We start from the raw sequence: 25,000 nt of genomic DNA on the forward strand, positions 1-25,000 counted from the left end.
AGAAGATGGAATGGGAAATACCACAGTATCAAAGCTGTGAAGGCTTGTGAAATTGAGGATATTGAGCCAAGAGGAATTGAGGTAACACTTGGTCATGGAGGTGCTTGGTGGGGTTTGATCTTAAAATTGATTCAGAAGGGAACAGAGGATCCTGGTGAGAATAAAAGTAAGGGAACCGAAAGAACTGCAGATGCTGTAAATCAGGAACAAAAGCAGAAGTTGCTGGAAAAGCTCAGCAGGTCTGGCAGCATCTGTGAAGAAAAGTAAGGGAAGCAGGAGTGGAAGTGGGTTGTGACGTTCTATATCAAATTGTAGATGGTTAAAGATTTGTTAAAGGAGAGCATTAAAGCAGTCAAACCTCAAAGTCATAGATATGATTATGACAGTTGCTGCCAGAAAAATGGAACAATTTCCAAGAATGAGTATGCAAGCAGTATATATAATTGTAATGTGGATTTCTTGCCTTGAGTGTATATAACACAACTCCTGTTATTACTTTACCACAATAAATTATAAACTATTTTTGTAGGAAGTGTGATGTACTGAACCGTGGCTTATCAGGTTATAACACAAAGTGGGCCCTAACTGTTCTGCCAAAAATTATTACTCAACCTGCTGACCAAGAAACAATTGCTGCTGTTGCAGTCTTTTTTGGAGCAAATGACTCTGCCCTGAAAGGTAGGTATTATACACAGTACCTCTGCTCTCAGACTGCTGTATCTCAAGCTTTTAGCAAATGTCAGCTAGAAATATCCTAGTTACTCAGCTGAGTAGAAACACAATCAAAGCTGAAGTTAACCATAAGCAAGTTCTTAAGTTTGATTTCCAGGCTATGCTGTTAGTTGATCCCAGCTGGTGTAATCATCAGGATTCTGCACTTGATCCCAGTATGACCGAAATCAGAAGGAGATCATTATTTATAGTGTTCTTGTTTATGTGTGTTTGTTAAATGAATGTACAATTGGGCTTGACTGCCAGCAACCCACAAAACAGTCAGCTGTTGGTGGAATCTGTTCTTCTTTAGATTTTTATGCTGTTGTTATCCTCACTTAGAGCATGAGATACAGGCCCACCATTTGTGTTCAGTGTGTTACAACAGTGGTAAAACATGGACTCTCAATATTCATTTTAATACCTCAGATCCTCACAGACTGAAATGGTTCTGAAAAGGAAGAAACATGAACATCAAATAGCTGCAGTGGTCATGTGACTGCAGCTATTTGATGTTCATGTTTCTTCCTTTTCAGACTGAGGCAAGCTTTGTGAAATCAATGAGAGATAAACAAAACTGTGAGCCAACATTAAAACAGAAATTGCTGGAAAAACTCAGTAGGTCTGGCAGCATCTGTGGAGAGAAAGCAGAGTTAATGTTTTGGGTCTAGTGGATGCCTTTGCCTGGCCTAGAGTACTTCATCTAGAAATACAAAGGCAGCAGACAAATGGGAACATCAACTACAAGTTTTCCTCAAAGTCAGACACCACCCTGACTTGGAAAAATATCGCTGTTCCTTCAGTGTTGTTGGATCAAAAGCCTGGAATTCCCTCCCTAACAGCACTGAGAGTCCACATACAGCACATTAATTGTAGCAGTTCAAGAAGGTAGCTCACCACCTTCTCAGGGGCAACTAGGGATGGGCAACAAATGCTGGCCCAGTCAGTGACACCCACATCCCAGGAGTGAATTATTTTTAAAAAATCTTCCTGTCTCGAGCAGACATTCCCTCATTATTAAGCTTACTACCTGTGTTTGTTTTATTATCTTTTTCTCCAGTAAAAAGATAATAAAATTCCTCTTTCTTTCACGCAGGAAACTTTTTGTAATTGGCTCCCAAACCTTGACGAGAACCATGTTTTAAGTGTGATGCAGCTGTGTGCTAAATACAAATATCAGCATATCAAAATATTTGTTGCAACAGGTGTAAACAAACTATTTAACTCGGTGGTATATTTGTTTATCACTGCCAAACCCAATATTGCTGTCACCTGATTACCAGCTTTGCTCCATTCCAGCAGGAATTACAGCATGGTGATTGCAACTGGGAATTTTGCATTTTTTTTTTTGCTATAACATAAGTTTAATTCCCTTGCACATTGGGGGACAGCTTTCCAGCACAGACCTGAAATTGAAACATGCATCATCCAATCACAGGAAAGAGCCTGAAACAAGGTGGGGATCCTGGCTGTTTTATAAAATGTTGCAAGTCGTTAGATTTCCCCACCTTGACTCTTAAACTTAGGATTAATGCAAAAAAAAATTAAAAAGTGATAAATTTAGAAGTTTTTCACTGAAAAACAATGCTGAGAAACACATCTACTTAGCAATAACTGTTATCCATAAGATTTAAGACTATTTTCTCACATCATTTGTTGATTGGTTGTGAGCAGTTTTTTTTTGAGCATAGGAACAGCGTACTGAAGAGGACAGAAGGGAAAGAAAGGAATCGATAAAAGTGAATTTTTTTAAAAGTGAATTTTTTTAAAACCAAATCTGTTCCAGAGTCCTTAAAACCATCAAACTGAAGGCAATGTAGAAATTACATAAATTTATTATATGGTTTTAAATTTCTTTTTGGGGGGAAAAAATATTGACAGGTATGTTGGAAAAGACTGTACCATAAAGCATTCATAAGAGATTTCAGAAATGGAGAGTTTGTTTACACTGAAAGGTGGAATAGTTGAGTAGAGAGCTTCAGTGTATGATTTGCACTCTGGTGATTTATCATTTTGTTTTGTTGTGAGACTAGATATAAATCCAGCGCAACATATTCCTATCACCGAGTATGCTGAGAATCTGAAACGTATAGTCCAATACCTGAAGTCTATAGATATTTGTGAAGACAAGGTGATCATGATAACTCCATCTCCACTGGATGAATCAGCTTGGGAAAAGGAGTGCATTGCCAAAGGTAACATAAACATGTTCAAATGCACAAGCTAGAAACACAAACTTCGCATCATTAGAATCTCTAGTTCCTGTGATTGTTACTGGATAGAGAAAAGCACCTGAGAAATCAGTCTCAAGGTACACTCCGACCTCAAACATCCAGCTACCAATTTAGATTATTTTGAACTTTGTAGAAAATGTAAAAATGTTACTTATTCCCTTTTAAAATGTGTATGTTCTAAATTTATCAGCAGTTCTGTTGTACTCTTATGTGAATGCTGCGCACGTTCACAAGGTAGGTGATCTTAAAGTCACAAAGATACATGGGTATGATCTAATTGCCATTACAGAAACATGGCTGCATAGTAACCAGGACAGGATGTGCTAATTTTGATCTAGTATTAGGCAATGAAAATGAGCTACTTGACATCGACGTAAAACAAAAACCTTTAGGGATGAGTGAGCACAATATGATAGAATTTTACATTATGTTTGAAAGCAAGCTAGTTAATTCTGATGCAAGGGTGTTAAATCTGAATTAAGGAAATAATGAAGGCCTGAACACAAATACATTAAAAGGCATGACTATCATTCTTTCATTGGTAGAATGTGAGTAATAGAGTACCCTAAGGACCAGTACTAGGGCCCCAGCTGCTCACAATATGTATCAATGATGTGGAGTTGGGTATCAAGTGGTACACACCTAAATGGAGATGTGTGTGTAGTGAGGAAGATGTAAAGCGGCTTAAGGAGCATTTGGACACTCGTAGTGCATGGGCAAGAACATGGCAGATGAAAATGTGAGGTTATCCACTTTGGTAGTAGAAACATATGTGCAAAGTATTTCCTAAATGGTAAGAAGTTGGATAGTGGAGATGTATAATGGGGCCAGGCAACATTCCATCTAAGCTGCATGGCTATGGATGCACAACTGCTCCAACATTCCATGCACAGCAATCAGCATACCAACATGGAGAACATCATTGACTTCTGGTTCCATGCCTAGGGAATGCTGGGACCTAGGTGTAATTGTTGATAAGTCATTTGAGGCTGACAAGACATTAGAAAACCTAATGAAACGTTAGTCTCTATTGCGAGAGGATTTGAGTTGTACAGGAATAGTGAGGTCTTGCTTCAATTATACAGGAGCTTGGTTAAACTCTGTCTGGATTATGTGCAATTTTGGTCGTATCTCAAGAAAGATAGCATCATCATAAAAGCAGTGCAGTGAAGGTTCACCAAACTGGTTCCTGGGGAGGCAGGACTGTCCTATGAAGAGAAAGATTAAGGAATACAGGCCCAGTTTTCCCAGAGTTTCGAAGGAGAGGTGACCTCATTGAAACTTACTTGTCTATCCCTTTAAGTATTTTATAAGAGGTTTCCCCTAGTTAAGGAGTCTAGAACCAGAGGTCACAATTTAAAAATAAGGGGAGTCACATTTTTTTTTCATTCATGGGATGTGGGCATCACTGGCTGGACCAGCATTTACTACCCATTGCCAATTGTCCGGAGGGCATTTCAGAAGCAACCATATTGCTGTGGGTGTGGAGTCACATGTAGGTCAGACCAGGTAAGAATGGCAGATTTGCATTCCCGAGGAATATTAGTGAACCTGATGTGTTTTCGTGACAATCAACAGTGGTTACATTGAAATCATTAATTAGGCCAGCTTTTAAATCCAGATTTTTACTGAATTCAGATCCACCATTAACTCACACACTTAGATCTGAAATGAGGAGTATTTTATACAGAGAATTGTGCACCTCAGAATTCTCTACCACAGTGGGCTGTGGGAAGCTCAGTCTTCAAGTATGTTTAAGGTAGAGATTGATAAATTTCTGATTAGCAGCAGCATACAGGATTCTGGGGTTGGGGTGAGTAAAAGGCATTGAAATCTTTGATGATTGGATTGAATAGCCTTTTCCCGCTCCTACATTGTTTCCTTTAGGTGTAATTACAAGTGAATAAATTGTGAACGTAAGGAAGAAGCATTTCTTTCCTCTTGGTCTCTTGTGCTCTCTCTCAAACTTCCTGTTGCTTAAGGCTAAGTTCTGGAATTCTCTCCTTATGACTGTCTCTTTACCTTATTTAAGACATTCCTTAAACTTTAACTTTTTGAGCAAATGTTTTGGTCATTTGCTATGTGTCATACATTATTAAACAGTGTCCCTGTGAAGTGCCTTGGAATGTTTCATTATGTGAAAGACACTATATAAATATAAACATTGATGTCTTCCATCCTTTCAGACTAATGTGCACTTCACCTACTCTATTTTTATATACCTGTAGAAGCTCTTACTGTTTTGTTAGTAAACTCTCAGTCTAATTTTTGTTTTATTGAATTGTCTTTTTTTTTTTTTTAAATCCATCTTGTGCTGGTTCCTAAAATATTGCCAGTCTTATGGCATACCACAAATCATCAGTTTTATATACCTTTTCTTTCAATTTGATAATATCCTTAACTAGACCCTATTGAGGGACCTACCACCATTCAAAATTGATTTCTTTCCCCTACTGAGAAGATTATTTCTCACTACTGTACCAATTTCATCCTAAATAGTAACAAACCAATTCTACCACCTCAATTTCAAACTGTCAAGAAATTTTGAATAATCAATTCCCATCCTTTGTCACCTTGCAACCATATTTTTATTATGGCTATCATCATACCTACTTATTTCTGTCATTATGAATTCCTTCATGAATCTTGCTCAAATACTATGTATATTCAGATAAAGAAATCTTTCACCCTTTTTTCTGGCACACTCATGTTTGCATGCTTTATCCTTTCCCATTACACTTTAGTTCTTATTATTCATATTGCTACCCTGCACTATTGCCTTGTCCTTCCTCTCAAATTTTCAGAATTCTTGCTCAAGTGCAGAAAACAGCATCTATTCCTCTAACCTTACTTTACCATCTTTTACTTATACATTCCTTTAACTGCCTCAGTTGAAAAAAAACCCAGCACCATCATGTCATGGTCAGTTTGCTGATCATCCCTACTCTCATTTACACAAGCTCTAAGAATATCAAACTTGTTGGAATAGTGCCAGAGCAGAGGCTCATTCTGTGCTACTTTCTGGATATAAATATAAATACCTGACTTTGTAGTATTTAGACTAAGAGAAGTCGCTTCTTCCCAGAACAAAGTATCCAATTAACATTCCCCCTTCTAATTGTAGTGTCTGATTCAGCATTGATAAACCAGAGATGTGCTTCAAAGTTCCTCAAACTGTAAATATGGTTGCTATTGATAACATCATCTATTACAATGAAAAATAACTTTCAGTTCTGACTTTTCTTTTAGGTAGTAAATTAAACAGATATAATTCAGTAACCAACCAGTACGCTGGGGTCTGTGTCAAGGTAGCAAAAGAATGTGGAACTGATGTGCTTGATCTCTGCACCTTGATGCAAATGAAAAATCAGGTAAGGAAACAATAAGAAGCAATGTGAACAATCAGTGTTTGGAAGGGAAGCTTGTAGGTGCTGGTTCCATGTACTTGCTGCCCTTGTGCTTATTGGTAGACTTGTGGGTTTGGAAGGTGCTGTTAGGAGAGCCTTTCTGAGCTGCTGCAGTGCATCATGTTGATCGTAACAGAGCCCAGAGATTAGTGTGACAGACAGTGGAATTCATAGAACGTAGAATCCCTACAGTGTGGAAATAGGCCCTTAGGCCCAACAAGTCCACACCGATCCTTGGAGCTTGGAGCATCCCACCCAGACCCATCCCCCTATAACCCACACACCCATGAAAGCTTCAGGCAATTTAGGATGGCCAATCCACCTAGCCTGCACATCTTTGGACTGTGGGAGGAAACCGGAGGACCCGGAGGAAACCCACACAGACACGGGGAGAATGTGCAAACTCCACGCAGACAGTCGCCCGAGGGTGGAATCGAACCCGAGTCCCTGGCGCTGTGAGGCTGCAGTGCTAACCACTGAGCCACCGTGTCGCCCCAGTGTGGAGAATTAAAATGTCAGATGATCAGAAGCTCGGGGTCACACTTTCAGGTTGAACAGAGGTGTTCCATAAAATGGTCTCTGTCTGTATTTAGTGTCTTCAGTATAAAGTTGACCATATTATGAGCAGCAAATACAATAAAAGTTCATGGTAACAGCTGTAACACTTAGAAATGTTTGGGCCTTGAATGGGTGAGGAGAGTGGAAGTAAAATGTGAAGTGTCGCATCTCCTGCACTTGCGTAAAAAGGTTCCAAGAAATAAACTAATTGGATTGTACTATGCAGTGGTGTATCCCATAGATTGATGGTTTATCAGCCAAGTTGTTGACTCAGTAATAAAACTTGGAGCAGCGGAGACTGAAGCTGTCAACGCTAGTACAGATAATCTAGCAAGTTAATGCACTAAAAGTACAGTGGTTCTAGTTGCACAAGCAGCAGGAAACCATTTTAGGGTTATACAGCATAGTTTTAGCATGTTAAAGCTCATGAAAAACTTTGCGTGCAAATACGACAAGAGAGTTCTTCCTCACCCTTGCTTAAATTTGGCTAAACCTACCAAGTTTACAATCTAAAGAAAATAAATTCTGGATTTTGAAATCATCAGCAGGTTTCTATGCATGTCAGTAATCTGATTGACCAGAATTCATTCTTGATTGCATTATGGTTTAATAAGTGTCCTGCTTTCCTGACACAACACTGCATATGGCCACTTCACTTTTTGATTATGGCTGATCTGGTTACTCCACATTCCCATCTATCCTAATAATCTTTTATCCCCTTGCTGGTCAAGAATTTAGTTACCTCTGCCTTAAAAATATTCAAGAATTCTCCTTCTATTGCCTCTTGAAGAGTATCATCTTGGTCATAAATGGGTGACCGCTGACTTTTTTTTCCTAAAATAGTGACCTTTTAAGTTCTGGATTCTTCTGCAAGAGGAAACTGCCTCTTTAAGCCTGGCCTGTATAGATTTCCTACATAAGCAAACCCTATTCATTTCTGGTATTAGTCTAGTAAACCTTCTTTGAACTGCTTCCAACGCATTTACACCCTTTTTTAAATAAGCAGACCGGTACTGTACACTGTCGCAACCGTGGTTTTACAAATGCCCTGTAGAACTGAAGCATGAAATACTACCATACTGCCAATATACAATTACCTAAACTCAATTTATGTTTCAACACTGCTGCAGCTGTAGACATTCCAAAACACAGCTAGCCATCTTGTCTGCGAATAACTACTACACATAACTTTGAAGATCCCTTTCTTTTAAAAACGCAATACAGGACTTTTCCTCTTACCTTTCGGATGGACTGCATTTATCAGAGAAAGGGAATAAATTTCTGGAAACCCATTTATGGACCCTGCTGGAAAAGAAAACTGAAAGACTACCAATGATTCTGCCTCACTGGAGTAACATCGATCACCTGAATCCTGAAGCCAGCCTCCTGGTGTAATTAATCACAGAGGGTTTCAACACATTAAACATTTCAATGGAATATGTATGGACCTCAGGAGCAGTTATGAAGAGTGACAGCAAACATACAAGACACATTTGTATGACGGAAACTTTTCAGGAGGCAGCAAATGAATTCCAGTTTTATATTTTAGGTTTCAATTAAGTATCATTTGCTTCATAAGAGTAATGAAAGGAAAGATATGAATAATACACGGATATCTGAAACATGTAAAAGCTTCAAAATAAAGTGATGCTGAAGTAACAATTTGAAATTACTGCTACAATCTTATGTGGATCTCATTGCTTTGCAGCTTTTCTCATTAAAAAATACCAATAGTTTCTGTAACTTCCTACTGTTGGTATCCTTGTCTGCATAGAACTAAAACAAAGTCACCGCACAGAATGAACTTATTATGTCTGTGCTCGTGGAATAGAATAGATGCCTGTTTTAATCCCACTTCTTTCCAATACTGTGTGCCTAAGGGTCTGATACAACACATCTATGATGATTCTAGTTCAAAAATTTAACTTAACTGAGAGGTGGTGGTGGCTGACGACCCACTAAAAATCTCGTCTTTAGGTCTGTAAAGAAGCTCAATATCTGTACAGAGACAGCTTGAGTAGATCCATTCAGATTGTGGGTTAACACAAAAACAAAATACTGTAGATCATAGAATCCCTACAGTGTGGAAACAGGCCCTTTGGCCCAACAAGTCTACACCAACCCTCAGAGCCTCCCAACCAGACCCAGACCCCTATAACTCACCTAATCTACACATCCTTAAACACTAGGGCAATTTAGCATAGCCAATCCACCTAGTCTGCACATCTTTGGGCTGTGGGAGGAAACCTATGCAGACACAGGGAGAACATGCAAACTCCACACAGACAGACAGTCACCCGAGGGTGGAATTGAACCCGGGTCCCTGGCGCTGTGAGCCACCGTGCCGCCCAAAATAAGAGTATTCTAACTTGTCCCATTCCCCTGTTCTTTCCCTTTTCCCAGGTTAAGGAGGAGAGTCCTAGTGCAGGAATTGAACTGACACCATTGATATCACTCCATGTTACACACTAGCTGTCTAGCCTACTGAGCTAACTGACCTCCTGCTAGATCGGCAAACAATTTTCAGGTTTGTTTTAATTTCAGACTCGTGGCCATCCTCGCAAACAACCTGACTGATAGTGACAGGCCTGATCAATAAAGTCACATCATTCTCACCACCTGTCATTTTCAAAACTCTGCTCTTAAAATTTCACTCGTATAGTAATAGAAGTTTCCATACTGATTATCATTCTGAATAATTAGTGATACTTACATAACCTATTTAGAGCATATAGACCAGTTAGCTTGACCTCCAGTTGTTAGTATGATTTTAAGAGTTCATTATTAAGGAAAAGATTGCGGATTAGTAGGAAGTGCATTGTAAAATAGGACTGAGTCAGCATCGCTTCATCATACCTGATAAATCTGTTAGAATTCCTTGAAGGTGGTAACAAGGAAATTGGACAAAACAGAGCCATTGTACATGATTTATTTGCATTTCCAAAAGGTTTGACAAGTTGCTGCACAGGAGGCTGCCAAGTAAGAGCCCACGGTTTTAGGGCCAAGGTACTTGTATAGACAGAGGAATGGCTGACTGGCAGAAGGCAAACAGTGGAGATAAAGAGGTCTTTATCCTTGCCATCGCTAGTCACCAGTTGCCATCCTGAAGTTCAAAGGGGCCACAACTATTCATGTGATACATTAACAATTTGGACGAAGGAACTGTAGGGCATTGTTAAATTTGCAGATGACAAGGTAAGTACAGGGACAGGTGTCGTTGAGGCATGGGGAGGCTGCAGAAGGACTTGGACTGCCTCGGAGAGTGGGCAAAGAAGTAGCAGATGGAATACAATGTGGGAAAGTGTGATGTTATTCACTTTGGTACGAAGAAGAATGGGGTAGGCTATTTTCTAAACAGGGAAAAGCTTTCAGAAATCTGAAGTACGTAGGGACCTGGGAGACCTAGTTTAAGTTTATCTTAAGGTTAACTTGCAAGTTCAGTTGATAGTTAGAAAACGTAATGTTAGCATTCATTTCAAGAGGGCTAGAATACAAGGGCAGAGATGTACTGCTTAGGCTATATAAAGGCTCTGGTCAGAGCATATTTGGAATATTGTGGGCAATTTTCGGGTCCGTATCCAAGGAAGGATGTGCTGGCCTTAGAGGGGGTCCACAGGAGATTCATAAGAATGGTCCCTGGAATGAAGGACTTGTCATATGAGGGGTGGTTGAAAACGCTGGGTTTGTTGGTGGGGGAGGGGGAGCGGAATCTGATTGAAACTTAATGAATATTGAGAGGCCTGGATGAAGCAGACGCGGAGAAGTTGCTTCCACTAGTAGGAAAGACTAGGACCTGAGTGCACAGCCTCAGTGAAAGGTCAGCCCTTTAGAAGGGAGACGAGGAAGAATTTCTTCAGGCAGAGGTGGTGAATCAGTTGAACTCACTGGCTGTGGAGGCCAAGTCATTGAGTGTATTTAAGACTGAGGTAGGTAGATTCTAAAAATATAAGGATCAAAGGTTACATGCAATAGGCAGGAGAATGGAATTGAGAAACATATCAACCATGACCGAATGGCAGAGCAGATTTGATGGGGTGAATGGCCTAATTCCGCTCTTATATTTTATAGTTTTATTTCCCCCACCCCCAATATTCGAGGTTCATTGGTAAAACAGACAAATTAATTAAAAATCCAAACTTTATTAAAGTACAATGCTATCATAACAGTTCCCCAAAGTTTTTATATTCACAAAAGCTTAAATCATTACAAAAATTGCAGCAATCTGCCCACATTGCTTGCAAGTACTGATACGGGGTAAAAAGTCTGAAGTGTTAGTTATAAATGTGATAAGCTAACAAACTGTGTATCAGTCCTTTCAAATAGCAATGTCAATTTTTTTTTAAGAAAGAAAAATACTTGCATTACATGCAAGACTTGATGACTGTCCAGGTATGCACTGAACATTATAATTAATTCAACTACAGTTGAATTTCGTTATTTGCCATTAGTTGTGTTTGGGCCAAATTTATTTATTTTAAAAAACTTTAGAATCAGAGTTGCATTCTTCAGGGCCAGTTATGAGAGTCTTAAGTCAGAAACAAATTGTTTTAAAAAATACTGCAACAGTTGGCAAAATACCATATCAAATTTACACATCGATGGATCCAACTTGTAAAAAAAATCAGAGCAGCCGCATGATAAATAATTCAGTTTTATAAAAAAAGACTACTCTGACTGAAGAACTCAGCACTCTGTCTCCTTACTGTCAATCTGGGTTTGCCGCTGCAATTTAAATGCAGATGCCTTGTCACTCCTATTGACAGTATGTCCTGTTAAATCTTCAAAGGACTTTGCTGCTTGGCTACTATTTGGAAAAGGAACCTCATCTAACCCACTCTCACCAATTAGAGAGTCAGCACTAGGATCTTCCTGTATAGTGTCCATCCGATGATGGTCAGCTTTTGTTGGTGCAGCCATTGTTGGGACGGTTACTTGTGGCGGTGGGGCTGGTGGCAGTTGAAAACGGCTTGTGGATTGAGGAAGAGACTTCACTATTCGTACTGAGGCAGACTCTAGGCTGCTAAACATCTCCGGGTTCTGTCATAAATATTTCAAAAATTATATTTCACAAGCTAATGCATTTGCTTGCAAAAATAACAAATTAAACGTTACAATCAAGCATCCAAGAATTGCACTAGCACCACATGTGTTTATGGTAGTTGTGCCTTGTTATTCTTTCACAGTATGGGATGTTACTGGCTAGGCACACATATTACCCCAAGGAATTTGGAGGTGACAATTTTCTCCACAATTTGAATGATTTGCTAGGTCAGTTTAGAGTGGACACATTCCTGCAGGCCTGGAGTCACATACAGAGCAAACCGGGTAAAGATGGCAGATTTGCTTCCCTAGGAGATATTATTACACCGGTTAGAAATTTTACAACAATCTTGTAGTTAACATGGTCACCATTAATTACACTAGATTTTCATTCCAGATTTATTAAAATAATCAAATTTATAGTCCACAGCTACCTCTGAATTGTGCACAGTAACATCCCACTATGTGATAACCATTACAGTTAATAACTTAAAATGAAACAGAAAATACAGCAGCAATCTGTCATACTATAATTCAATATACATCTCTTTTGCTTATGGGGAATGCAGGAGGTACATGGCTCCAAGAGGTAAATCTTTATTTAAAGCTTAATTTCACTGGTTAAAATAGAAGAAAATTTAAATTTAGTCTAGCTTACAATAGTTTTACTTTTTGGACCCCAACAGGTGTATTATAATGGACTTCTACTGCATTTACATTAGTAAACTGCTTTTATGGTGTTTATTTCACAACCTATGGTTACAGATTTACAGTGTTACATTTTCTTCAGACTTGAATGAGACAAATAAGCCATGTACCTTACAATTCTATATCATTTCAAGTTCAACAAACTAATGCAGCATCTTAGTACTGGATTGTTGGCAATATTCTTGAATATAATTGTAGATTCATAAGTGTGGAACATTCATTTCCTGAGTGCAGAAATCCTATTAATGTCCAATTGATAAAGTGTGGGTGCACACTTAATTTTAGAATACGGATCTAAGTGATGGATTTATTAGGTTTTATAAGATTTTCTACTTAGTACCAGAAAACTACATTACACATTGTAATTACCAAACTACTTACACAACAGAATGTTTGAGGGCAGTCAAAGCAATTACTTTGGTTGCAGCTACCATTTGAAATCATTTGTTCTAAATTTAAGTAAATAACAAGAATTCCATAACAGTGTAATTCCGCTGAGATTATTTTAGGTCTTTATTTATGAACCGATCATGTTAAGGGAATTAGCTAGATGGTTGGACATTTCATGATCAGTGCTGAGTCCAAAATTAAAATTCAGTATGTTTCACAGTGAATCACTGAGTGATGGGAATCTATCTTCCACTGAATTAAAGTATGCAACAAAAAAAAACCCTGCCTAATTAATCCTATCTATTCAGAAAAACTGCAAGAATACCTTTTAATGAAAAACAAGAAGGTCAAAAGTAGCAAGGCAGGGATAATAAATCAATGAGGTTTGCTAGAAAATGCACGTGTTAACACTTCATGGAAAACAAAGTTTCTAGGTGACTAATGGGAGGTGTGTTAACACAAAAATTTGCTTCAATGGTTGCAAAATTGTGATCCAGTCACTTTAAACAAGTCTTGTTTCTCACTCTTTTTCACCAACAATTAATACTATTCTCAGAATAGTGAATCAAAAAAAAACACTCGGGTCCTATCCTAAGTAAATGTATTACATAACCCAGAAGGGTCATAATATCTCTTTCGCTGAATTATTGGGTGACAACTGAAGAAGTTAATTTTGGTAATAGCAATTTTCATAGGAGGGTCAGGGAGGGCAACTCAGCAACAGTATATATACTGAACACTATTTCGTGAGTGAGGATTCTGGGTAATCCAAGATGGAGGAAGGCAAAAAATTGTGGCTGTAAGAGTTATTCCTTATTGAGGTATTTTCAGCGTTTGACTTCCTCAAATTCTAGGAGCAGTAATTACTGTTTTATAAGCTGTTGCATTGTTTTGGAAATGGAGGGTGACTTGCCAAGGTTTTTTCCCCAGGGTGGAGGAGTTCAAAACTCGAGGGCATAGGTTTAAGATTTAAAAGATACCTAAGGGGCAGCTTCTTCCACACAGAGGATGGTGCGTGCATGGAATGAGCTGCCAGAGGAAGTGGTGGAGACTGGTACAATAACAACATTTAAAAGGTAGCGAGAAAGTATATGAATAGGAAGGGTTTAAGAGGGATTTCGGCCAAATGCTGGTAAATGGGACTAGATTAATTTAGGATATCTGATCGGCATGGACAATTTGGAGCAAAGGGTCTGTTTCTGTGCTGTGCAACTCTAACTCTTTACGCACAATAGGCGATAATAAATAAACATGGATTTGTTGCAATTCTGCATAACCTATTAATAATGTTCACCATCAAGACTCTCAACTGAACATTTGTGAAAGATACTGGAAGGTGAAACCACCCTAGCATCAGTAAGCACTCTTAGGGAAGAAGAGAAAGAAATAAATGCAAATTAGATGCTTAATTGATTCAGGTGTATACACAATCTCTTAAGAGCCCAGTTATTTATCTGCTTGTAAGAGACAGCATGAAGGTATTAACTGTGACCAGAGCCATTTACAACTGACGCCAGCAAGGTAAGCGTTGTACAGTGGTAACATTCTTTGACAGAATGTGAAAATTAGTACCACCTCCAGTAGGTACAACATTCTTTCATACTTGAGTAGATTCATAAGATTGTTGCTGGAGGAACTTATTGTGAGAAAAACAGTCCTGTTTGCTACTTCACACCACTATTCCAGGCTTTTTGACCAGGGTTTTTCCCACCTTGTCCTAATATCATGCTGTGGCATTATTGTAAATTTCGTTTAATAATACTCATGTAAAGCATCTTGAGGCAGGTTACTAAGTTAAATATTCTATATAAATGTATGCCACTGTTATTGGCTGTGTGTCACAGGGTATATGCAGTTACAAAAAGAAAATTAGGAAATGTACATCTGGTTCATCCTGCAGAGTCTGAGTAAATTCTATTTTGATTCACATCTCTAAAGTGTCCCAGTTTTTTAAAAAAATCACCAGAGAACACAGTTAACAAGCTTTTAAGGTGACAGAATATCAATTATATTTTGCACAATATCGCTTCACAGTTCCCAGATCAGTTATTTTCAGGAAATTTTGGATATAAAGGAAGATGGGCAAAATGTGTTTTAGGTAAGGACAGCATTACAACATGTTCGTGAATTATAATTTATGTGATGTTTTGACTGTCATTTCAGGTAAATGTTAAATATTATGGCACTACTTAAACAGAAGATTATTGGCCCAATATCCAGTCCAATAGTAATCTTTCAACCACTACGAAAATGATGATTATCTGGCTGTTCAATCTATTCATATGGCATTACTGAATGAAAAAAAAAATGGGCTCTGTTTACCCTACAAACAAAAGTAATTAACCGGCTGGAAAATAATTTGAAACATCTTCAGTTATTAAAATTGAAGTTTGTTAATTCTGTACTGAATAAAAATATCAGAACTACTTTAAAAGTCTGCCAACAGACATGAAAATAACAAAACTACATATAGCTGCTAGAAAAGAAACCTTGCAGATAATTTCAGTCATACATACACTGGAAGGGAAGAACGTTTTCGTGCTCTCTTCATACTGTTGGTCTAATTTCTTATCCTACAGGGAAAGAATAAAAGTATCTGTTAAATAACCTCTGTGCCCCTTCACGATAGATGAAATTTCAACATATTAAAAATCAATTGATCCTCCACATAAACTGACTGAGAAACATTTAGGCAAAATGCTGCTTCTTTTCGGCACGTACAAGCTGTTCTGGAAATATCCTTAGATTGTAAAAGGTTGAATACAGTATTTACAAGAAAAAAGAGAGATTAGTCACAGCTCAGTAGTTGTATTGAGAAACATTCTGCATAACCACGAACTCCATAAAAGGTATCCTTAGGTGGAACTCCCCCCATCTAAAGATAAAAGTTGGCCAAGAAATGAACAAGTTTCAAAGAGGAGTCATATTAGACACAAAACATTACCTGTTCTCCTTCACACAAGCATCCAGACATCCAAACTGTCTCCGGTACTTGAGATAACAAGGCGTAGAGCTGGATGAACACAGCAGGCCAAGCAAATCAGAGGAGCAGGAAGGCTGACGTTTCGGGCCTAGACCCTTCTTCAGAAAATCTCCAGTACTTGTTTTTTCCTTTGAACTCAACATTTAGTTTCACTTCCCTACTTTTCTTCCCGCGTACCTTTTATATTTTAAAATATTATCTCCCTCCCTTTTAAGAGGTTTCTGCTTACACCACTTTCTGGTAGGACATTACCTAGTCCAACCAGTTTGCACTATTGAAAAATAACCCCTTTTAATGTCTTCCTTTCTGTAGTGACTTTTCATCTGACATACCATAATACAGCCTTGCAACTCTGAACACCACCATCATAAGTCCTCTTAGGTGCGAGTAAGCAAAACTGACTACAGAACATTGGATACCAATGTTGCACAAACTGCCAAGTAAGAATGAACATAAAAATGTTTGGAAATGTATCTCTTTCTCTTACCACACAATGGACGAGAATACTGAGGGGAATCCAAAACACGAGGGAGAATACTACAACGGATCCAACAATATTATCTGCTAGGAATTTCCCTATAAAAGGAGAAGTATTAACATTTTCAGAAAAAACATTTTCAATTTTGACAAGGTCATTTTTCTAAGTTTCATCCTTTGTTAGAAAACAAAACAAGCACATAATGGTCCACTGATTTTTGTTTCTGACATGGGGCATCAACACAACACGGCAGCCACTTGGTGAGTTAATAACAGTGTGTTCTACAATCTGAGTGAACAGGTTTGCAAATCTCTCCCTTCCAAGAGTTTGAGCATACATGTAAGAAACCGAGTAGCTAACATACCACCTCATCTCTTTGACAGAATTAACAGTCACAAACGTGGAAAGGTTTCTTGACAAAAAAAATTCATATGGTCAGCTTTAAGATTTGTCTAGTATGTGATGCCAACATGACAACACATTTATAATTTAATGTTAACGACATAATTCATTTTATGGATAATTTTATCTACCCCAAACTCAACTGATTTTAAAATGTTCAAAGTTTAGAATCAATTTTTGACATCACAATTTCAACTTATTGGGAAGGCCCTTATTTTTTGAGGAGGCAGAAATAAAAGATTGTAGGAGAATAAAAATTTGAGCTTACCAAAGGTGTTGATATCCAATTTCTCAATGAAATCCCAGAATCGTTCTATTACATCCTGTACTTGCTTTTCACATTTACCCTGTAGGAAGAAAGAAAAATAATTAAGCTACCTTTCCATCATTAAGTCAATGAATGGCTCTTGCAGTTACACTATATGAAAGTTACAGAATTACTTTTTTTTGGAACAGCAGTAATGGCTCTGCTATTGCAATTATGCAGGTTCATTATCATCACCTTTCGCCATCCATCATTCATTTCTCCAGCCTTTCACCCTATCACAATGCCCTTTTACAATTTCATCCTGACCTCAACAAATGCTACCTGATCTACCGGGCATTTCCATTATTTTCTGTTATTTTAGTCCAACTCTGAAGTCAAATTCAAATCTGACTCCTGAAATAACCTAACAATTAGCACGCTGAATGTTGGACCAGACATGACAAACTCAAAACTTTTCTCCTAATATTGCCATGTTAATCTGATCAGGGAAAAAGGACAGTCTTATTCAGAAAACAGTGCTTCCAAAAATGCAGCATTTTCTCTAGGACTATTCCAACTAGAGCAGAGGCCCAAAAAAAGCTGCAAGTAGAGAAGACTCTGCCTTTGTAGTTATCCAAAAGGTTTGAGGTATTTACAGCCTGCACAGACAAAAGTGGGGGTTGTAGTGTGGATGAGCAGACTGATCATAGCACCATGGTACAGGAAATCATCCAAGTGGGGAGTTGCAAAGAATGTAGTGGTATAGTCAGGGAATAGACACCATACTCTGCAGCCAACAAAAAACAAAAACTGCACAATGCCGTGTTGTTGTTCAGGATACCTGCATGGGGTACCAGAACCAGTGCCAGGCAAAGTGAGGACTGTACCATTGGGACGAACTGTAACTGAACCATATTGGGATCGGTGTCTCAGCAAGTGGTAAAACTAGGAAGGTAAAGAGGATTTTAAATGAAATAAAAACTGAAAGAACTGTAGATGCTGTAAATCAGAAACAAAAACAGAAATTGCTGGAAAAACTCAGCAAGTCTGGCAGCACCAGTGGAAAGAAATTAGAGTTAATGTTTTGGGTAGAATGACCCTTCCTCAGAACATTTAAATTAAATGGATGAGGGAATGGATCACATAGCAGATGGTTGAGTAAATCAAAGAGAAATAACTAAGCAATAGACCAAGGTATCATAAAGGCAATGACTATCAGAGTACGGCAGGAAGGGACAGTGACTGCAAACTTAATGTCCTAACAGGTCCAGAATTTTAAAAAAAGTTTAAAGTAACAACTTAAGGGTCTGTATCTGAATGATTAAAATAATGATGAATAGGCAACTGTGATGAAGATTCTTAATATAGCATTGCTATGCAAGAACCTAAAGTGGAGGAAAATAGGTTGTATAAGTCTGACTCTCTTAAAAAGGTTACAGTTCAACGCAGCGCTTACAAGTAGTCATGTGATTTGAGCTAAATGACAAGCCACCTGAACAGATCATTACTAAAAAGTGTTTGCTGACTTGAGTCTTACAACGGAGAGAGGGACAGACAGAAAATGTGTCGGAGAAAGCACTGGTGAGACCGCACTTGGAATACTATGTTCATTTTTTATCTGCAAAGGTAATATATACTTGCATACAATTGTGCAACAAAGGGTTCACTAAAATAATTCATGGGATGGCAGGATTATCCTATGAGGGAAAATTAAATAGTCTGAGCCAATATTCTCTAGAAGAATGAGAGGTGATCTCATTTAAAATTCTCACAGGGATTGACAAACTAGAAATAAGATGGAGGTTTCCCATGGCCACGGTAGTCTAAACCAGGGGACAGTCTCAAAATAAGAGGCAGGCCATTTGAAGCAGGAATTTCCTTACTCAAAGTGTAAGTCTTTAGAATTCTCTGCCCTACAGGACTTTGGAGTACAATAGATAATCCTGAAAGATAAGCAGTGTGTGGTAAGGAGTTGCTGAAAAAAAAGCGAATCTTATTAAAACGAGTTTAATTAATTAGCTCTAGCAAAGAATTAAATAAAGAATAAATAAAAGAACTTCCAGTTGTGAATACAGAAACACTAAGTGACTAAACAAGGTTTGCTCAGGTAGTCCGTTACATTCAAACCCTGAAATGGCACTATGTGGAACTATAGAACAGTCCAACAGCTAAAAGCAATTACCAAATATGGTTTGCAGTTCATTTACCCCAGGGCATGGCACCAGCAGGTTACCCCAGCATTAAGACAACACCAACAGTCTACGATCTCAGAAGTGGTGATTTACCCATTGGACTGATTTATAAAGATATGGCTCAAAAATAATTTGAGATGGCTAGAAAAGTAGTAAAAATTTAACAAAAGGACAATAACCTTTTATAGTAAACATGTTCTTGTTAAATAGAAAATTACGATAAGTCACATAAAATGTAGATATACATCTATAATCACTCAGTAATAAGAGTTACCACTTACATGTCCATCACAGAATCCAACTGTGCAGGGTTTCCCTTTGCGCAGATACAGAAATTTGTTGTTTTGATCTACATATGGTCTGCAAGTTCCATTATCTTTGCAGCAAACTTTACAGGAATCATCCGTCTCTAAGTACAATAAAATAATTTAGAATACCATTGTAATATACATCAATTCAACGAAATAGTAATACCATAAGTAGTCAGATGAGAATGTAATGCCAAAGTTCAACTAAAAAAATGAAGTTGAGTCATCCACCGGATGTTCTCAATGTACACATAAGATTTCAATTCTCTCTAACTGCCCATCATTGCCGTGTTACCACTCGGCTTTAGGCAATGACCGAGTTAAAACTTGATTCCATGAGCAGCAGTGACACTTCCCGATTTTACTATTTTGAGGAAGGTTAAGATCAACTGGCCAACAATTCTGTCTCCAAAAGAATTCTCTCAACTTGATATTTCAAATACACCATTTCTCTCAATCTTTCTTCCTCCACAAAGAAAACCAGTTATATCCCTCAATTCTCATTCCTCCATAAACAGTTATGTTCCTCAATTCTCCTTCCTCTAAAATATACCCAGTTGTTATCTATTGAACCTATTCATGCTATTTTCTTCCAAAGCTGTTTTGGCAATTTATTTCATAGCTACTGGCTCAAGTCTGATCCAATCCTGCCTTTATTTGCTATTCATAACATTTATTTTTAGTAAGTTCCTTAGTACTAAAGACTTTGTCAGTAAACAATTTGCCTGGTTTATCTGAAAACCACAGCATACTGGTAACTTTGAAAACTTGTATTGGGATATATCACAGCATAAATTAATCATGTCCTCATCCAATATCTGTACCTCTGCAATACATCATGAATTTGAGTCATTAAGCAGAACTATCCCAGCCAAAATATGCTTACACAACAAAAAACATCAAACTTGAAACATCTTTGATCTGTATCTATGCAGCTGTATGTTATAGTCTGTATGTATAGTTTCAAAGCTGGAATCAATTACCTTAAAAGCTACTTTTAAAACTTGGTTTTTATAGTTCATTCAAATCATGTATTTTCAGAATCAAAAAATCATTATCGGCCCATCGTGCCTACACCAACTTTTCAAACAGACACCATTTCCTCGTGCCAAATAATCATCCAATGCCCTCTGAAGTCTCAATTGAACCTGCTTCCATCATATTTTCAGGCAGGGTATTCCATCCCTAACTACTCGCTCTGTGAACAAGTTTTTTTCCTCATATCACCCTTGCTCTTTTGCACATCACTTTAAATCTATATCATCTCATTCTTGTTTATCTTAACTGTAGGAACAGCTTCTGCTTTTCCACTCTATCCAGCCAGCTCATGATTTTGAAAACCCCTCCAAATCTCCTCTCAACCTTCTACTCTCCAAGGAAGAGCAGTCCAAACACCTTCACTCTATACTCATAGCTGAAGTTTCTCATTCCTGGAACCAAACTTGTAAACCACTCTCTCCAACATGTTCACATATTTCAAATAATGTGGCACCCATAACTATACACAATGCTTCAGCTTGGATCTAACAAGTGTCTTATACAAAGTTCAACATCACCTCCTTGCTCTTGTACTCTATGTTCCTATAAATAAAGCCAAGGATATTGTATGCTTTATTAATTACTCTCTCCACCTATAACTGCCACTTTGACCTGTGCACATACACATCAAGTCCCTCTGCTCCAGCACTCACTTTAGAATTAGACCCCTTATTTTACATATCAAAAGATATCAGTAACAACACTGACTATAGTACTGAAAAATACTGTTGTTGCTAGAATGAGTCTTTTCAAAGCAATATGCTTAAAAAACAATTTATAAAGATGCATTTAAACACGTTTTTTCTCCTTAGAGAATTCTCACTTACCAGAAGGATAAGCAGTCCATTCCGCACATATATTCCAGTTAATTCACCACTTTCATTCCAGCCAGTTTGTAGCTGACTTGACCAAAACCAACAAACATATCTGCAATCTCTATTTATCTGCCTCCTTCATGACAATACACCTCATTTGACCATGAATTCTAATAAATAATAATTTTATTGCTAGTTTAAAGTATGATTACTGAAAGAACAGCAACATTGAGCAAGTCTCCTGTCACCATTTCTGATGTGCTGCATCAGTATTCACCTCAGAGAATGGGTTTTATTAAACAATGAGACAATACCAAGCCCAAAAAATCCCCCACAATTGATACTGTACTGATGTTGCTAACATTAAACATTGTAAAAAATTACCTGAAAAGAAAGAAAGTAGCAGCAATGCCAAAAAATTCCATCACCCCCGTGTCATTCATTGTTCTGACCTGGACATCAAGTGTTATTTCTTCATTGTTATGGGTCATTATCTTAAAATTCCAAATAACAATTGCTAGAGCATTATAAGCAAAATGCATCAAGAAAAAAGTCCACCAAAACTTGAGTTAACTAAGGTTGGGTAATATATGCAACCTTGCCATCACCACGCACACTGCAAGAACAAACAACCAACTAACCAGCAGCACGACCGAGGAATTGAGCAGACCAAGCCCCTGTGGGCTAGGGAGGAAAATACTCCAAAATAAGTTTTACAACAAAAAAAAACTGTAGTAATGTCACTTCTTGTCTCATATTCTACAGAACAAAAAAAAAGGAGTACAGGACAGGAACAGGCCCTTTGGCCCACCATGATGCCATTCTAAAATAACTCTTTCTGCCTGTATATGGAATGTATCCTTCTATTCCCTGCCTGTTCATGTGCCTGTGTAAATGCTCTTAAACATTGTTATTGTATCTAGTACAACCACATTCCCTGGCAATGCCTTTCAGGCACCTACCACACCTTGTGTGTAAATAAAAAAACTTGCCTTGCCTATCCTCCTTTAAATTTTCCCCCTCTCACTTAAACTTATGTCCCCTAGTATTTGACATTTCCGTACTGAAAAATGACTCCGACTATTCACGCCTCTGAACTTCATATAATTTTATCACATTACCTCTCAGCCTCTAACGCTCTAGCAAAAACAATCCAAGTTTGTACAACTCCTCCTTGTAACTGAATGCATTTGTATCATGTTTGCGACCCTGTGTATCTGAGCAGTTGATGAGTACCCATAGAAATGTCTGCAAAATAAACCTTTTTACTCACCATTACAAGCACATGGGCTGTGGCCTTTCTCTGTCTCACAAAAAGGAATGCATTCTCCCCGCAAACATTTTCCCATGTCCACACAGATGGTATCATCTGGAGCATTACCAGGAGGAGGGCAAAATTGGTCAGTCCCTAAAAAGAAACGATTTTATCAGAGTTGAAATCTAAATGAAGAGAATACAATCTATTAAGTAAACTTGGAACCGTTTAAAATAATTATTCTAGCAGTCAGCTTGTGCAATAAGTCACCTCTTTCTGATCAATAAGCTAAAAAATATTTTGAGCACTATCAAGGCTCTCCTGACATTAATGCTCAATTTTTAGGTAGCAATCTAGCAGCTTCGAGGAGAAACCAGTTAGTAGCCCTTTCCTCCTGGAAAGGTCATCTCATTTATCTTCTCTCATTAATTAAGTTGAGCAAGACAAAGAACCAAAAACAGCTCACCTCAAACAGTTGAGTTTCACATTAGCATTCATCTAAGACATATCCACAATTCATATATTTCCTGCCATTTACTTCCACACTTGCTAAGTAGCTAGAAGCATCCTTGAGGTCACAGCAATATGAAGGAAAGGGTATTTTAACTTAACAGCTTTTCTTTTGGCACCTACAACTTTATGAATAAAGGCAAAATATTGCAGATGCTGGAAATCTGAAACCAATAGAGAATGCTAGAAAAACACAGCATGTCTAAGCAGCATCAGTGGCGAGAAAAACAGTTAACATTTTAAGTCCCGTATGTTTACATTTTTATGAACATCCTTTGTTCAAATTGTTGGAATGTCCTTTTTCTTTCTGCATCATTGCTTGCACCAAAGAGAGAATCACACTGAATGATACCTTTGGAAAAGGAGGTGTAGAAAAAATTGTCAGGAACAGTTGCACTGGGAGGTAAACATATCTCATCTTGGCTGATGATTCATGTTGGTAGAGACTGCTGTTCTCAAAGTAAAGTGAAACAGCACAGTTGTGAACAGCTGACTAGTTGTGATAGGAGATCACAATAGATCTTCCAGTAGCACTATATGGTTTAGGTCATGCTGCGCTGAGCAACAGCCAGATTTGCACGATCAATCACATCGATCTCTGAAATTCCCAGGACAATGGCTTTTTCAGGCTCTGCAAGGATATCAAGTGCTATCGAGCAGCATGTTGTCATCAGCCATAATTAGCATACAGCTGTGGCTTAACTCTTTAGGAAAAGCTCTTTCGAGGCACACTGCAACGCTGACCTATAGAGATGGTGTCATAAAGTAGGAGATCATATTCTATTCCAACCACCAACTCTCCTTCGGAAGTGGAGTGAAAAGTCATGTGCCAGACTACTCAATCTTTGCCTGTATATTCCTAGCTGCATCATAAATACACCTTTACATTTGTTTTTTTTTCCTCCTCACAGCCCTAGTAAAAGTCTAAATGGCTCATGCAGCCTATGAAGCACAATTAAATATTTCACAATTGTTGTTGACAAGAAACTCTTAAAATTTCGTTTACACAGGAGATTCTGTTTGCACTCACCTGTACAAGTAGATTCTCCTTTGCATGTTGCATTGATTGCTTCCTGACACTTCTTTCCAGCTTTCTCAAATTGACAATCCTTGCAGCATGGGCTGTTCTTATCACTTTTGAAATAATTATTCAAAATAATTACTTCTAAACAATTCAATTTGCTTATAACTTCGTCTTTTTTTAAAATCTTGGGCAAATGAAACTGGCAACCAATTCTGATATGGCACTTATTATAAAAATTAAGGAGGTAAGGTAAATGGGAAACATTGTTCAGAAAATTGTGTGTCCTCCTAACTGTTGTTTCAGCAAAGGTGCCACTTACTTTAGGAATAAGCTGCCAAACAATGCAATAAGCTGAAAGTTTATTGAGACATTTTCTCCCTCTTAGTGAGCTATCTTGTGGTAGAGGGATGTTTTCGGACTGGAGGCCTGTGACCAGTCAGCACGGTGCACACAAGGATCAGTGCTGGATCCACTGCTTTTTGTCATTTGTATGAATGATTTAGATGTGAATATAGGAAGTATGGTTAGTAAGTTTTCAGATGACACCAAAATTGTTGGTGTAGTGGACGGCGAAGATGATCTCAGACTACAACAGGACCTTGATCAGAAGAGCCAAATGGGCTGAGGAGTGGCAGATGGAGTTTAATTTAGATAAATGTGAGGTGTCGCATTTTGGTAAGGCAAACCAGGGCAGGATTTA

The 25,000-nt window shown here is 38.0% G+C and overlaps 3 protein-coding genes across 5 annotated transcripts in view; 2 read left to right on the forward strand and 1 right to left on the reverse strand.

Annotated features, from left to right (window-relative positions):
• Window positions 1-8,582, forward strand: part of iah1 (isoamyl acetate hydrolyzing esterase 1 (putative)) — a 12,313-nt gene extending 3,731 nt beyond the window's left edge. For 2 of the 3 annotated variants that reach the window (XM_048596466.1, XM_048596467.1), the window contains exons 3-6: window positions 530-678; window positions 2,745-2,906; window positions 6,195-6,316; window positions 8,135-8,582. In XM_048596466.1, the coding sequence (XP_048452423.1) occupies window positions 530-678; window positions 2,745-2,906; window positions 6,195-6,316; window positions 8,135-8,305 (604 nt within the window). In that variant the 3' untranslated portion in view covers window positions 8,306-8,582. The remainder of the gene's footprint in view (window positions 1-529; window positions 679-2,744; window positions 2,907-6,194; window positions 6,317-8,134) is intronic. The other variant, XM_048596468.1, reaches the window with a different exon arrangement.
• Window positions 1-25,000, forward strand: part of LOC125483160 (cleavage and polyadenylation specificity factor subunit 3-like) — an 81,716-nt gene that overhangs the window by 46,775 nt on the left and 9,941 nt on the right. The gene's annotated exons all lie outside the window — the stretch shown is intronic.
• Window positions 11,034-24,434, reverse strand: LOC125483066 (disintegrin and metalloproteinase domain-containing protein 17-like). The gene is made up of 7 exons (XM_048596465.1): window positions 24,307-24,434; window positions 22,785-22,919; window positions 19,632-19,757; window positions 17,180-17,258; window positions 16,519-16,607; window positions 15,565-15,621; window positions 11,034-11,947 (listed from the first exon to the last, which is right to left on the reverse strand). Exons 1-7 carry the CDS (start codon window positions 24,337-24,339, stop codon window positions 11,594-11,596), a joined length of 873 nt encoding a protein of 290 aa, XP_048452422.1. The 5' UTR covers window positions 24,340-24,434; the 3' UTR covers window positions 11,034-11,593.

Source organism: Rhincodon typus, chromosome 5 (genome assembly GCF_021869965.1).
Source record: "Rhincodon typus isolate 14 chromosome 5, sRhiTyp1.1, whole genome shotgun sequence".
Taxonomy (NCBI): domain Eukaryota; kingdom Metazoa; phylum Chordata; class Chondrichthyes; order Orectolobiformes; family Rhincodontidae; genus Rhincodon; species Rhincodon typus.